General features: G+C 45.0%; 1 protein-coding gene across 1 annotated transcript in view; it reads left to right on the top strand.

Moving 5' to 3' along the window:
• Nucleotides 1-15,410, top strand: part of PTCH1 (patched 1) — a 105,314-nt gene that overhangs the window by 52,629 nt on the left and 37,275 nt on the right. The window contains 3 exon segments of the mRNA XM_029617582.1: nucleotides 494-612; nucleotides 7,639-8,047; nucleotides 8,741-9,050. Of these exon segments, the coding sequence (XP_029473442.1) occupies nucleotides 494-612; nucleotides 7,639-8,047; nucleotides 8,741-9,050 (838 nt within the window).

Raw genomic sequence — 15,410 nt, 5'->3', positions numbered from 1 at the left:
TAATAAAAACAAAACCCCCTCTTTTATTTTGCTTGTGGACCTGTTTTGCGAGCGCGCAGTGATGTCGTAGGGCGTTGTTGAATCCGGGCCACCACTGAGTGGGATCAGCTGATGCATGAGATGGACAAAATTGCGGCGAAAAGATATTTTCCTAGCATTTTTTTTTAATGCCTGGAAGTTTGTACTTTATCCCATTTTGCTAGCCTGGTAAGTTCTGACCTGCTCTTTAGTTGCCTTTTGGTTTTCTCCTTAACAAATTCTACTTTTGATCTGTCTGCGTAGGGGCTGCTTTGACAGATTCAGGGTTTTCCCTCTCTGTGGCTGGGTGCACCCTGTACTTGCGTTCATCCGCCTACCAGCAACATGTGAACGTGCACCTCTACCCGTTCAACTGATAGATAGATATATTTTTTTTAATATTTGAAGAGGATCAGATCACTGGCATTTTCAAAGGTCACTGATGCAGTCTCGGCTCATTTCCTCTTCCTCCTAGGCGGCTGTGGTGGTGGTGTTCAACTTTGCCATGGTGCTGCTCATCTTTCCTGCTATACTCAGTATGGATCTCTACCGGCGGGAGGATCGCAGGCTCGATATCTTCTGCTGTTTTGCCAGGTAAAGGCTTTTTTTGAGGGGGTGGGGGCCGAAAAGTGATTCACTGATTGTGGGAGTTGGGGGGGGGGGGTTCGTTTCCCCTCCCCCTCCCCCCTTTGCTTATTTTCTTTGCACTGTGTATATTTCTGCATCTGTTTCCATGGGTCTCCATTACTGTTAGTGCATAAGGGTGAGCCATGAAATTTTGGGTAATGTCTATTACCTATGCAAAAAAAAAAAAAAGGATTTTTTTCTCTCCAGCCCAGGCTGCTAAGACTTTTGCCTTTTTAAATATCTGTGTTCTGCTCCTCATCTCCCAAATTCCTCTTGCACACTGTGACCCCCTGTAGCATGTTGATTCGACTTCAGCCTCCTCATGCTGAGCTTGGGACACCCTGTAGCGTCGGGTGTTTACGATGCAGTAAAAGGGGAGAAACATTTCATGGGGTAAAGATGAAACTATCCCAGGCTGTAACACACTGTATGCTTCTCTAAATTCCCAGGACCTATATCTTATTTATAGAAACCACTGTTCGCGGTTTGCAGCACTGAACGCAATTCACGTGAGCATGGTGTCGCCACCCCTTGCAGCCTGAGTGTGGGCAGGGGAAGGTTGTTTGTTGCTCGAGGGCCTTACGGGGAGCGGGGGATGGGAAGACTGCATCACTGCCCGGGGTGAGCGAGACAGAGGCAGAAGGAATGATAGCGCGGGTTTCTTCAGGAGCTGTGGCCTGCGCGCGCTTTGCAGAGACAGGTAACAGCGAGCTCTGAGCTGCAATACGCTGGACTGCCACCTAGTGGCAAGAGCAGGGCTGGGGAGACTTTTATTACAGTGGGCCATTTTAGTGGCTCTTGCCTGCAGTAAGGGGCTAGGCTGAGGGGCAGGGGATTTGCCCTGGGAGCTCTTTTTAAGGAGCAGTTCAGGAGCTCCCCTTGGAGCTCTCTGTGGCCCAGCTGAGCCCTGTGTTTTTTTGTTTTATGGTGGTGATGGTGAAAATAGGCTGAGAGGCACTGCAGCAACATTTCCTTTCCTGCGTGCCTCCTTCCTGCTGGTCCTGTGATGAGCTGATTTTATTTTATGGCCGTGATTTGATTCCAGGTTTGCGGCGATTTTTACAAAAAGTGAAAAATTGATCGGCTGTTCAGAGGAACAGTTGATCGTGGGAGGTGGCAATTAGGACGCACCATGGACCAAAACCATGAGGTCATTGCAGGCTGGAAGAAAGGTCCATTTTGATCTACAGGCTGTAGCTTACCCACCTCTGGGCTAGATTCAGCATCCACACATGAAGTGAAATAAATACAGAGCAGCCCTGTCCTGTAAACTTTGTAATTGACCTCCCTGCAGAAGGCACCCTTTTTGTATGCTGTCAGTTTGACTCAGCAAACAATAGAAGATTTAGGTTCTCTTCAACTTCTTCAGAGGCCATCTTGTCCACACCCAGTGTAAGACATGAGGAAAATTGGCCCTTTGTCATCCTTTCAGTATCATTTGCATGCAGGGGTGGTTCTGGCATTACTTCCAGCAAGAGAAGTACAGCTAGAAACACCAAATATTTTGTGCTTCAACAGTTATCAGCTCAGGGCATCCATATTTACACTTTATTTTCTAAGATGGTAGATTAGTTTATAGTTTACTCATGCAACATTTAATGCTAACAAAGATGGTAACTTTCAAACTGGTGCGCGGGCACACGGGCATGAGCTCACGCCCAGGGACAAAGCTATTTTATAACTTGCGCGTGAATAGGCGTGCATGGTGTAAAATAGCTTGGCCCGTGCGCACATGGGTGCCAGATTTTAAGTGGGCGCGTGCATGTGTACGCAAATGCTGTTTCTACCGTGTAAATCCGGGGATTTTAAAAGGGACGCACGCCTACGCTAGTCCCAGTTTTACGAGTTCATCCCCAGTTCTCCCAGTTAAGAGAGAGGTCTTTGAACCCCCCCAGTTATCTCTGACCCTGAAAACCCTGCAGATCTATTTTTATTTTTATTTTTTTTAACTTGCACGTCATCCGTAGTAGAAGTAAAGTTACACAGCCAGAGAGCTCGGTGCGTGCCGGATCGCGTAGGTATTTACGCGCACATCTCCAGTTCATGCCCCCAAACCCTCATGTCCCACCGCTTTTTTGAAAACCTCTGAGATGTGCACGTTACGAGAGATACCTGCATATCTCAGCAACGTTTAAAATCTGTTCTGCGTGCGAGCCCTAATTAATGCACGGGTCAGGCTTTTAAAATTCACCTTAACATGTTTGAGGAGACTTGCAGCGCGAGCTTGTCCTTGACCAGCAAACCTACCAGCAGCTTGTGAATCTCCCATCACATGACCATAGAGGTAATTATGAGATTTCTTGACTCCCAATATGATGGCTAGAGGTTTGCGATTAATTTGTGTTGCTCTCCTTGAACAGCAAGTGACTGATGACTTGGATCCATCCGGCATCTTGTGGCTGAGTACATCAACACCTCCGTATGATAAAGTATCACACAGGAGAATCGGCTGTTTCTTTTTATTGTGACACACCAGTACTGCTTCATTTGGTAACAGTTGCTTTACCGCATGGAAAACATTTTTTATAATGGGTTATCCACATTCCCCGTGCCCTCTTACTTGAAAGGAAGTGGAGAACACCAGCGATCATGGCCTCGTCTTTTGAAGAAACAAAGATAAAAGCTTGAAACGTCTAAGGAAAGCTTAGAACTCCTGCTTGAAATAATGTGAAAAGGCTTCATGGATAACTTAGATCTTCTCATCTGTCATTCAAAGTTCTTGTTTTTCAGTGTAATAATCTAGGATCTCTGAGAACTTGAAAAATTGCTTTTCCATCTTTAGGTATAAGCCAACTTCAGCAAGACAGCATAGCACCTCTTACATGATCTTGACTAATTCCATCTCAGATTCAGTGACAATCACTATATGATCAAAATATAGGACTCCTTTTAATAGAAGTATGCCCATGAATTGTTGAAATATGCCTGTTGCAGTGGCCACGCCAAATGGTAGGTATTTAACATGGAAAGATTATCAGTGCCTGAAGAGCATCTCTGTTGACCTGCAACTGTAGATAGACCTGGGCTAAATCTACCTTTTAAAGAAAATATTTCTTCCTCAGACTCATGTCACAGCTTCTTTGGAGATGGTATAGGATGCTGATGCTCATTAAGAACTTTACTGAATTGCCAATTATGGGGCTGTAATAAGTTCCAGAACATCTTGGGAAGCTCTGCATTCAATCCATTCATCAACTTTTGGCTGTAGTGCAAATGAAACAAAACCATATTGAGGCCAGCATTCAGCAGGCCATTTAGTGGACAAGTTATCCGGCTAATGATAGCCGGATAACTTGTGTGGTGTATTCAGTGAGATATAAGCATATCAAGATAAGTAGCGCTGTATCGGTTCCAAAAAAAGAAAAACACACAAAAAAAAACCCAAAGGGCTCACGGCACCCATCCTCTCATAAATTAGAATTGCTGGCCCAGTGCTTCTCAAAAAGCAAACCGGAAGACGGTCTGTCGAAGCCAGAAGGCGCAATAGAAACAGGACAGACCTGTCACCTTAGATCAGACTTTTTTTATTTGCACAAAATGTCAATAGTATACAGTGTGAGACACCGGTGACCATACAGCCTTTATCGTGAGCAGTCTTTCATTATTAAAGGTCGGTAATCGATGCACACAGTGAGAGACACCGGCGAGTATAATTGCAGTTTTCATCTAATAACTGAATTTGTCTGCTGATCGGACGCTGTTCCCAAGTTTTCCCATAAAATAGAATCAAAAAGAGCATTTGATCTCTAATAAGCCCCTGACACAGCCAATGTGTGAAACTCGGCCAGAGTCAGGCGTTTTTTAACTATTGCTATTTTGTGCGAATAAAACAAGTCTGATCTAGGGCGACAGGTCTGTCCTGTTTCTTTTGCGCCAGCGCTCCTCAAATCCAATAATGGGCCGTCTGTGTCCCCCACCACCACCCCTTTCACCTTTTTCCCAATTTTTAAATGTCTATTGCGCCACACCCCCGAGTTTGAAACCCCCTCCCCAGTCTAAAGGTATTTATTTGCTTCCCTCCCGGGAGCGAGAGTCCCACTCACCTGCACCCAGCTGCTCCAGCGCTGCATCTGATAGGCAGCACTGGAAGCGTAAACTACGCTCAGTTTACGCTTCCAGCGCTCCTGTGTGTAACCGGATAAAGGCTAAATATAGCCAGGTATGCCATTTAGATAGATAACTGTGAGGTTATCCAACTAAATGGCTTTTGAATATTGACTTCATTAAGTGTTCATTCAGAATGATGCACTGCTGCGTCCATCTCCTGCGAGACTTCGGATCTTTGGTAGATTTCCCAGTTCTTATGCAAAGACTTTGGGAGGTTCAGCTTTCATTAGGTCCTCTGGAAGCTAATGAACAGTTGCATTCCAGGTGCTTCAAATCATGTAGTCGCATAGTAATTTGGTTGACTGGCATAATTTCAGATGGAGATGTTGGACTGTTTCTTATGAGATGATGGAAGCAGTCCCTGAGTCCACGTCATCTCGTGTACTGTTCCACTGAGATTCGCTAGAGTTTGGGATTGTGGATGACAAGATCCTTTCACTGACTCAGTAACACGTAGAAGCGAACACAGTTCGTCTTTCTTCCTTGGCACTTTGCACATCAGGCATGCTTTCTCTTACAGAAGCAATGCTCTCAGTTGCTTGATCAGCATGATGTTTGGGAGCTGATGAGCAATTATGTTTTAAACGGGTCTTGTTTATGTTTTTATTATGTTTACGAATGTTTTATTGTAAGCCGCTTAGTAATTTTGATTCGCAGTACATACATTTTTAAATAAATAAAATTTGGTTGGTGGTCATTGTGACTGTTATTTTTTTTTACTGAACAGATTGTGTTCATGTGCTATTAATTGGCCTCGGCTGTAGTGGGCTTTCCTCAAGGACCTGCAAAGATATTTTTTGGTCTGTTTTTTTCTTTAGGTTAGTCTCAGCAAGAAGGTGACATTGCAGAGCATTGTCACGGACTCAATAAATAAGGTAATTTTGCAGCTTAGCTTCTAAAAATGTGCCAGAATTGCAACATTCAACTAACTGGGCATGGTCAACAGTGAAATGTTGACATGTTGAAGACGTCATTAATAATCCTTGTAGAAATGAAATTTTTACCCGGTCAGAGAATTTGCTTTTATCGGAGCCTCAATCTCACTAGAACTTTTGTGAGCAATCCTGGAGACACTAGTAAAGCGTATGATTGTGAATGTAACATTATCCTTTGGTGCTGAGTTTGACAAATCAAAATCTTCAGTGCAAGCTAGTGTTGCCATCTTGAGAATCTGGCTCATCAGTTCATCGGAGATCTGTTTTATCTTGAAAATTATGCCAGCTGCATGGTGATTTGTTTTTTGAGGTTAGGGTATGTCCCAGCCAGTGGCCATTTACCCTCACAAACATGTGTGGTCATTTTGTTCCCCCCACCCCCCTTGCAATTCCTCCACTTGCTGCTCACACATATGTGGAAGGGAGAATTTCCATCCTCCTCAACAAATTTTCTTCACCCAGAGCGAGTGAGGAGAGGCAGAAGGTGCGATATAACAGGTTTATTCAGCAGTGAAGACCCCGTATGTGGTGGTCTTGGAACGGAGAGCAGCTGGAGTAGATTCAAGGAGAGCAAGAGAGTGGACGTGCTTGACATCTGCATGCTAGGCTGAATACATATTGGCAATCAAATTAGTCTGCAGCGCCTGCCTGTTCTAACCTTTACTTACACTGCCAGTTCAAGTGAGTCATGCAATATATTTTGTGCCTGTTGTTGGATCTTCATAGCTTTTTTATCCTGCCTTCTTCGACCCAAAAACTGAAATGGTTGAAGTTGGCGTTGTGTGCAGTTTTGTCCTATTTGTTGACATCATTTGTACCCAAGCCTGTCTGGTGGTGTGAGAATCACAAACTGCTCTTAGAGGCACAAGAATAGGAAGGCTCAGTGACCATTTTGATTAAAAGTAATCCGACTGCTGGGTTGGTCCACTTAGCTAAGCAGAAATAACGGTCAACAAACAAACAATTTGTTATGGGATGCCTCTTTGTTTGACTATCATTCAAGAGCTAAGAGCTCTTCATCAGTTTCAGGACCCATGTGAAATTGTAAGTAAGTGGTGACAGTTAAGCTTATCCCTCTACTTCAAAGAAGCAAGAGCATTGCCCACCATTCTTTGCCGTGTTTTGCCCTTTTGTCAGAATATTTTTTGGTCTAGCCCTGTTGCTTTCCCCTTTGCCTCTGTTTGTTCAGCAGTAGCCTAAGCTCAGAAGACCCCAAATTTTTCTTTTACTATTTAAAAACCGCCTGGAGATTGGATACTATTTGAAAATCCCTGTGCCCCATGCACACCAGAAGTGTGCCTTAAAAGAAAACGGTACGCGAAGCTGTATTTCTGGATCATAGATGGCACGTTCTCCCGCCCGCCCTCCGGTACATTTTTATCATGTTAACTACTAAATCTTCCTGCCCCAGTTCCCCATAACCCTTGAAGAGTCATGTTAGTAGGCGCGTTGTGTGCCAAGTGTGAGCGTAAGGTGACCTACATCAGTCGGATCCCACACCGCGTGGGATCAGGTTTAACATGGCAGTTCTGAGGCTCACGAATTCTAGGGGAGCAATTGACAGCATTTCAAAAGTAATGATTTGGCAGGGAAGTATTGAGTAGGCACTTGCTTTTGCACCAAATGGTATGAACTCCTTGAAGTGAATGTATTTTTTAAAGTCTTAGTGTGTTTAACTGATCATATTTAACCTGGAATGATGCCTCCCTGGTTTGAAAACATGCTCGCAGCTTGTGGACGTGTTTTCCTGTACTGGCATGCTTTAATTGGCTTCAGTACAGAATCGAGATCTATATTTGTCCATATGTGAAATACAAAATGGTTATGATATAGATTGGTAAACAACCTAAAAAAAAGTCAACCCAACACAAGGCGGTATTGTTAATCAGCGTATTTGGTAATAATAAAAAATCACCGCAATAAAACTGTCAAATTTTTTTTTTTTTTGTAGCCCTTGTGCCACCAGAGTGATTCAGGTGGAGCCACAAGCCTATGCCACCAACCCTGACAATGCTCACTACAGCCCCCCGCCGCCCTACAGCAGTCACAGCTTTGCCCACGAGACGCAGATCACCATGCAGTCCATGGTGCAGCTGCGCACGGAGTACGACCCACGTACCCAGGCCTACTACACCACAGCTCAGCCTCGCTCTGAGATCTGCGTACAGCCAGCGGTTACGCTCGTGCCGCAGGGCGGCCTTGGCGGTCACGTGCCAGAGAGCGCCAGCTCCACCCGCAATCTCCTCTCTCAGTGCTCCGACTCTGGCATCCCCTGTCTGGAGCCTCCCTGCACCCGCTGGACTCTGTCATCCTTCGCAGAGAAACATTACGCACCTTTGCTGCTGAGACCAAGAACAAAGGTAATATACGAAGCAGGCATTTTGTTTTCAGTTGTTGTTTTTTTGTGGGGGGGGGGGGTTGGAGGACTCTGCTGCTCGGTTTTTTTTATATCTCTTTCCCTCTTTAAACCACCTACTGCAGCTGCAGTCTTTTGGCTGGGAGCCGCAGTGCATGTGTGTTCTGAGCCTGGCCAGTAGGCGTCACTGTGGAGTAGTGGCTGGGGCCCCCTAAGCCTCTGTTGGGCCCAGGAAGAAGAACCAAACATAAACCTAGCCTGGATCTCCTGCACAGCAGCGCTACCATTTGGGCTCTGCTCCCTGTCTGAACTGTTTTTTCAGTTTGTGTTTGTATTTTATTAAAATGTCTTACTCTCTTATGCCTAAGCGATGTACATAGTAACATACATAAAATGGAATGACATTAAAGTACCGAACAGAATACCAAAATACGTGAATAAGGCAAGCGATAACTCCTGGCTTACACATTTTTTTAGGCACAGATACGTCAAATGTTCTCAAGCCAAAATAACCAGCGTTAGCAATATGACTACATACCGAAGTATATTTCCTGCTATGTTTTGTATGTGTTTCAGTATTGTAGGACAGGTTCACACCAGTGAAAGGTTTTGAAAGAATCACAAATAAAAAAAAAAAAAGCATGGTCTTTGCCAGGGGTGCTGATCTGATTTTGTCCCGGTGCTTTCCCTTTTGCAGGTGGTGGTGATTTTCCTTTTTCTGGCCTTGCTGGGGATTAGCCTGTATGGTACCACGCGGGTCAGGGACGGGCTGGACCTCACGGACATTGTGCCCCGGGAAACCAGGGAGTACGATTTCATTGCCGCCCAGTTCAAGTACTTCTCCTTCTACAACATGTACGTGGTGACGCAGAGAGCGGACTACCCCCATGCCCAGCACCTCCTGTACAGACTCCACCAGAGCTTTAGTGCCGTCAAGTACGTGCTGCTGGAAGAAGACCAGCAGCTCCCCAAAATGTGGCTGCATTACTTTCGAGACTGGCTGCAAGGTAGGATGAGACCCGTGCCGCCTCAGCCCGCAGGTGGGTGGGGGGGGGGGGCTTGCTGTTAAGGCGTTTATTTGATTTGTGTGGTGGACCGTTTGCTGCTTAGTGAGAAGCTGTAGCATGCCGGAGAAGCCGACTTATAATGTGATGCGTGACCCCCCAGCTGTGAAAGTAGTGGATGCTTTTAAATGGTGAGATGAATTCCAGGTTACAGATGTATGAGTGGGGGGAGGGGGGGATTCCGGTCAGATCCATGCGTGTTGTTGGCAAGTCTTCTGCAAGTCAGCCTGTCCATCAGGTGATGCCTCTTTCTCGTTCCTGTATCAAGGTAGAAAGGTGCATGAATGTACAAAACATCGTGTTGCCCCCGCTTTCCAAATGCTTAAGGTGCTAGCGAAGGCACTGACGGGCACAAAGGTCCAAGTGCCAGCCCTGGGGGTGGCACAGGAGCGAAGCATCGCTTGCCATCAGCTTTTTCGGTGTCCCATTAAGCCTGTGCTGCTTCCGGTTTCTAGCGCGTTGATGGTGGTGGGGGCGCGGAAGGTCTGCCGTATATCTAATGCCGTCGTGTTGGCAAAAAAAAAACTCGCATGTAGGGGGGGTCCCCTGCCCCCACCCCTAAGGAAAATAAGCTTTCAGATTAAAAACCATAAGCAATGCCATGCAGAGTAGAGAACTGCCGTTGGCTTTAAAGCCGAGGTAACAACTCGAGGATGGTGGTGATGATGATGATGATGGGTGGGGAGGAGGTGTGGTCTGGCTGTTGGAGCATTAAGATAAAAGTCTCTAGGATGTAAGTTCAAGAGTCTCCTTTGCAGCCAAGCCTGGTTTCCCAGGCAGTTCCCTTTTTACCTCCCTGTGCCCCAGTGTACCTAACTGTAATTGGGTAGTGATAGCATTTTCCCCTCTCGCTGTCCTGCACCTCCCCCCCCCCCCCCCCGGCTAGGATTCGCTGTGTGCACCCCCCATCCCCCCCCTGGCTAGGATTCTGCCGCCAGGCCATGCGCCTCAGAGGTCCTGGCACAGACAATTCTGACACACCCTGTAACTTGCTGAGTGCTTTTTCGGTTTGTGTTGTTTTGTTGTCAAGAGGATGTCTAGGGAATGCTCATCCTGCCGGAGAGTGGTCCAAGGGAAGGAAGGCTTTATTTTAGTTTAGGTTTTTTTGTTTGTTTTTTTTTAAACAGGTGGTGGATTGCCACAGTATAAAGTAAATACCCTTTCAGTCCAAAAAGTAATAAAAATATAAAAAAATCAAACGATGTCCCAACCAAAAAAGAGGCAAGGTGGTAACAAAAGCCAGAGGGGAAGCTGAGAATCCAGAAACAGGCAAATTGGTGTTTTAAAGGAATCTCGCCAGTACTCCTGCCTTAAGCAGACACGATAAGAAATATTCCAAGCGCAGGCAGGGAGTAATTTTGTATGTCTGGAAAGTTCACTTTGGAAATGCATTTGATAAAGTCAGTTTCATGGGGAAGATTATTGTCACTTAAGCTAGGGCCGGTGCTTCCGTTAGGCAAACCAGGCGGTTGCCCAGAGCAGCAGAGTTTTGGGGGCGGCACAATCCTGCCAGCATGTGGCCCAGAGGGGGCGCTGTGCCAGAGCCAATACTGTCAAAGAGGGGGCGTCCTGTCCTGGAGCCACTGCCACTGAGAGCAGGGAGCGCTGTGCTAGAGGTAAATTGGGGAAGGCTGGGTGTACGGCCGAAGGTTCGCCTAGGGCGCCAAATGCTCTTGCCCCAGCCCTAACTTGCCTGTAGAGGGTTTCTGATGGCCCTGCAGAGCTCTGAAAGTAGTAGTAGGAGGGCGCGTGCACGAAGGCCTGGCTCCTCTGAAAGTCTGTGTGTTATCTGATGACTGAACGGAGCTGACGAGAGATCGCCCATTGTGTGGGGATTTTTGATGATCTTGGGGAAGCCCTGGGAGCTTACAACAAAGGTCTCTGTTCTTTCTGCATAACTGGACCGTTTTTCAGAGTTTTCCTCCAACTTGATAGGTCAGGCTGGTCAGCTTTCCTGTCCTTTATCCCTTCTGGCCTTTGCTGTTAGTTTGGCTTTTCGTGATTTTTGGATGCTGGCAGGAGATTTAGACGTCACTATTATTATTTATTTTATTTTTTTTTAAACCCAGAGGAAAATGCAGACACAAGCTCTCGTGTCTGCTGTGGCTGCCCATGCCACCCAGGGCTTCGTGCTGCTTACTGCTCAGATTGTTTGGGCTTTGCTGGAAACTTGAGTCGTGCCTAATTGGTTCCTTCTGCTTAGCATCTTGATTTTCGATCATCTTTTCCTTTTCTTTTCTTTTTCCCTTTTTTTTTTTTTTTTATGTCTCTGGCAGCAATAGCAATGCTATATAAATAAAAGAAATCTGAGCATTGGAATATATACAAAACATAACTTGATAGGATGCGAGTGAATGGTTGTATGGTATAGGTGAAATTTAAAAATTCATGACATGGGGGTGTCTCTGTTATTTAGACTCACAAGATGTCCTACTTTCTCTCTCTCCCAAATTGGTTGGCCTCTCCATAATAAGCAAGGGGGAGGGAGGGTTTTTAATGTATTTATTTATTTATTTTTGGATGTGGGGGGTGTCATATTTAAAAGTACCAGAAATCCTTCAAGTTCTGCCTTCTGATTGCCCAAAGCTCGCTCTACCTGGTAATCCAGGGGAGGGTGAAAAGGCATGTAAGAACCAGACTTCAGAGTGAAGTAATGCTGTTGGACTCCAGAATGACCTTTTGCTACTGAGGAGGAATCGGAACCTCAGCTGTTTATAAAAGGCCCCAGAAGGGTGTCAGAGGAGGAGGTTTCTTCCAATGTCAAACAAACGTCAGGGAGCTCATTTTCAGATCATGGGGTGGGGGGCTTGCTCCCTTGGTCACCCTCGGATATGTAGAAATAAGTCATCAAACAAGCTATAGTGATAACTTTTTGGACTAAATACATTTTGTGATTTTACTTTTGTGCTGTCCAAGAGCTAGTCACAATTGTATTTATTCTGGTGAAAAGGCATTACCTACAGCTGGTTGATGTTGTTTCTAATTTATAAAATTAGATGATATACAGATTGTTGGTGAACTTGAGAGAAGGATTGCACCAAAGGATTACTGGATCTGAACGGGAACCATAAGCCAGAGATGCCACAGCACAGAGCATTATCGTGCACCAACTTCCCACAGTGGCATATTCTGGTGCGTTCCGGGGAACCTTTGCTGACTGCTCAGCAGGGCTTCAGCTATACACTGTGAGATAGAACTCGGTACATTAGCAAACGTTGATTTCGTTTTTTAAATGTTTGTTGCAGTTTGGAGAAATTGTTAGTTTTAATTTCCTGATTTTTTTTTTTTTATTGGCATATTTTATACTTCAGTATTTTGGGTGATCTGTTTTTTTTTTTTAACAATTAATTGTGTTTGAAGAAGCTGTAGATGCCTAGACAACTACTATTCATCAAGGAGCTTTCTTAAACGTCTCCAATTCACCATCTGTTGTACTGTGCTACTTTCAATGCTTCATAGAAACAGTGCTGGCTGGAATTCCAGGTGTTGCATCTTATTTTGACTAAGCCTTGGCCATGGGAGCATCAGAGAATGAACTCAATAGGTGACTTGGGGAAATCCCACACCAATCTGAGAAGTCAAATTGGGACTATCAATGTATTTTTGGGCTATTGCATTGATGCTTCATGACTCCATAAAACAGAACAAAAGGTAAAGGCAATCCATAATGCCCCTGAACCAACTTCTAAAGATCAGCAGAGTTGTGTTTTGGGAATTTTCAACTTCTATCATATGTTTCTTCCATAAAGAAAAAAACACTTGCGGAACCACTACACGGCCTTACCCATAAGGGGTTGCCATGGAAATGGACCCACCAACATGCGGATGCTTTCTGAAATATTTAAAATATTCCTGACATCAGACTCTGTGCTCATTCCCTATGATGAGCAGAGGACTCTCAGTCACCTGTGATGCCTCCTCATATCGTATTGGGTCTGTCTTGAGCTGTGCTTTGCCAGGTGGCACAGAGGCATCAATTGCCTACTGTTTGTGAACCTTGTCATCTGAATGGAATTATGCTCTGATAAATAGAGGGGCTCGCTTTGTTAGCTGGATTTGAAAAGTTCCACAAGTTGGGCTTTTGAACTCCATACTGATCACAAGTCTGAGCGTATTCTCCACAAAGATCAGCTGACATCCCTTGTCACCACAGATGCAGAGGATCGTGCTGAGTGCCTATGACTGTAGTGTATAAGCTTAGCAAAGCAATTTGCCCATGCTGATGCCTTAAGTTGCCTGCCACGATGGGTACCAAGAGTTTGGTGTTCCACCTCTGGCTGACGTTTTGATGCTAGAAACTCTTCCTGATGCTCCCCTTCAGTCTGCCCAGATAGCTGTCCTGACTGCAAAGAACTCTGTTTTGGCCCAAGTCCTGAACTGGGTATGGAGGATGGTCAGTTGAAAAACTGCTTGAGGGGTTTGTACCATTTTCTAACAGGCAACATGCACTATCAGCCCATAAGAGATGTTTCCTTATCAGCCCATAAGGGATGTTATTCCAAGGAAAGGTCATTCAAGCCATATTGCATGCCACAGATCCTGGAGCTTTGTGTGCGAAGGTGCTGGCCAGGAGCTACACTGGGCAACATAGAAAGGGTTGTCGGAGTGTGACACGTGCCAAATGACTAGACGCAACGTGCAAATAGCCCCCACATTCTCTCGGGAAGTGACCAAGGAATCATGGTCAAGGATTCGCATTGTTTATGCAGGTCCATTTCACGGGAGCACTTCCTTGTTTGCGTAGATGATTATTTGAGGTGGCTCAAGGTGATTGAGGTATCCTCACAAACATCTCTGTAACAATTACAATGTTTTGACTGCTATTTGCAACTCATGAACTTTTGGACACAATTGAGCACGGCATCTGGTCTGCTTTTGCATCTGATGACTTTTGGACTCTGTTATGCAGGCAGTGGTCTTACCGCATCTTGACTATTGCAACTCAATTTATGTGGGGCTTCCAAAAAGATTATTAAATTGGCTACAAGTATTGCAGAACACGGTGGCTAAAACTATTACGTGCAGCCAGCCACAGCTGAGAGAGAGAGTGACTCCTCTTTTGATAGCATCACATTGGTTACCTCCATCTTGCTGAGTTCGGTTTAAGATTCTGATGCTTGAGCTTCATGCCTTGGCAGGGGTTGGTCTTAGGTATTTAGCTGCTGAAATCAGGCAGTGTGCTCCAGGAAGAGATGTGCATTTTATCTATGAGCTTAGATTAGATGTTTTTTTTACCAATTAAGACTATTTCCAAGGCTAGAACAGGGCACATTATTTCTCAGGAGTCACTCCCCTTCTGTATGGAAGGCAAGCTCACCAGTGTTCAGGAATGTTTCAGATTATTTGATGTCTCATAAAATGCTGAAAATCTGTTTTTGTTTTTGTTTTGTTTTTTCTTTTTAATCAACTGAGTTCTCAAGTATTAGTAGAGGGAGGATTATTTGGTAGGGACCAGTTAATGTTTTAGCTGTTGGCTGGATCTGGGAATGGATCTGAGATAGGACCTATAATTTGCTGATGGTTTTTAAGTTCTGTTTATGTAATACTATGTTTGTTTATTTTTCTGGATTTATGGGTTATATTTGTTGTAATCCACCTTGAGTAACTCAAAGGTTATGTAAAGTGGAGAGTAAATATATAAACTGAGGACTTTATGCAAAGAAATGTCATTAAGGCTGTCAACATTGCATCTAGTCAACCCCAAACAGATGCCCTCACAGAGTGGATGGTCCTATCAACAAAAGATGTATCCAAGGGAGAATCATTGAAGGAGAAGTTACTGGTCTTGCCTGATTCTTCATCTCACATGTCATGTCTTGACCAATGGTGGGGTTGGGTGAGGAGGGTCAATCTGACAGAACTGTCTAAGGGGCATTGCCAGAAGATATGCTTAGATCATTTCAATCTTGACTTTGCTATGGAATTGCAACTCGGTGGGTTCATCTACCTCATGCTCATTTACACTACTATGTTTTCTAGAGATATGGCTCAAAGTGGGTCCCTGCTTCCATTATCCAGGTCCAGGCTTCTGAGAAATGGAATTGGCCTTCCCTGTATTGATCAGTTCAGATGCCGCTCACCCTCAAACATTGTAGTGCCTCGTAAGTCTATGGAAATTTCTAATGCTGAGCACACTGTTCCAGAGACATAGATGCTTTCTTTAGCTCCGTGCTTGCCAGAGCCACATTGTGAGGATGAAGCTCTTGGCTCATCGAAGACCGGGTCTGAAACGCCTTTAGAACTGCCAGTTAGCATGAGTGGTTGCAGACACCTCTGCGCAGTTGTGAGGGTGGATGTGGGGGA

The sequence above is a fragment of the Rhinatrema bivittatum genome, chromosome 1, assembly GCF_901001135.1.
Source record: "Rhinatrema bivittatum chromosome 1, aRhiBiv1.1, whole genome shotgun sequence".
NCBI classification, from domain to species: Eukaryota; Metazoa; Chordata; class Amphibia; order Gymnophiona; family Rhinatrematidae; genus Rhinatrema; species Rhinatrema bivittatum.
Note: the sequence above shows the minus strand (reverse complement) of the source record. Positions and strands in the feature narration are given on the sequence as shown.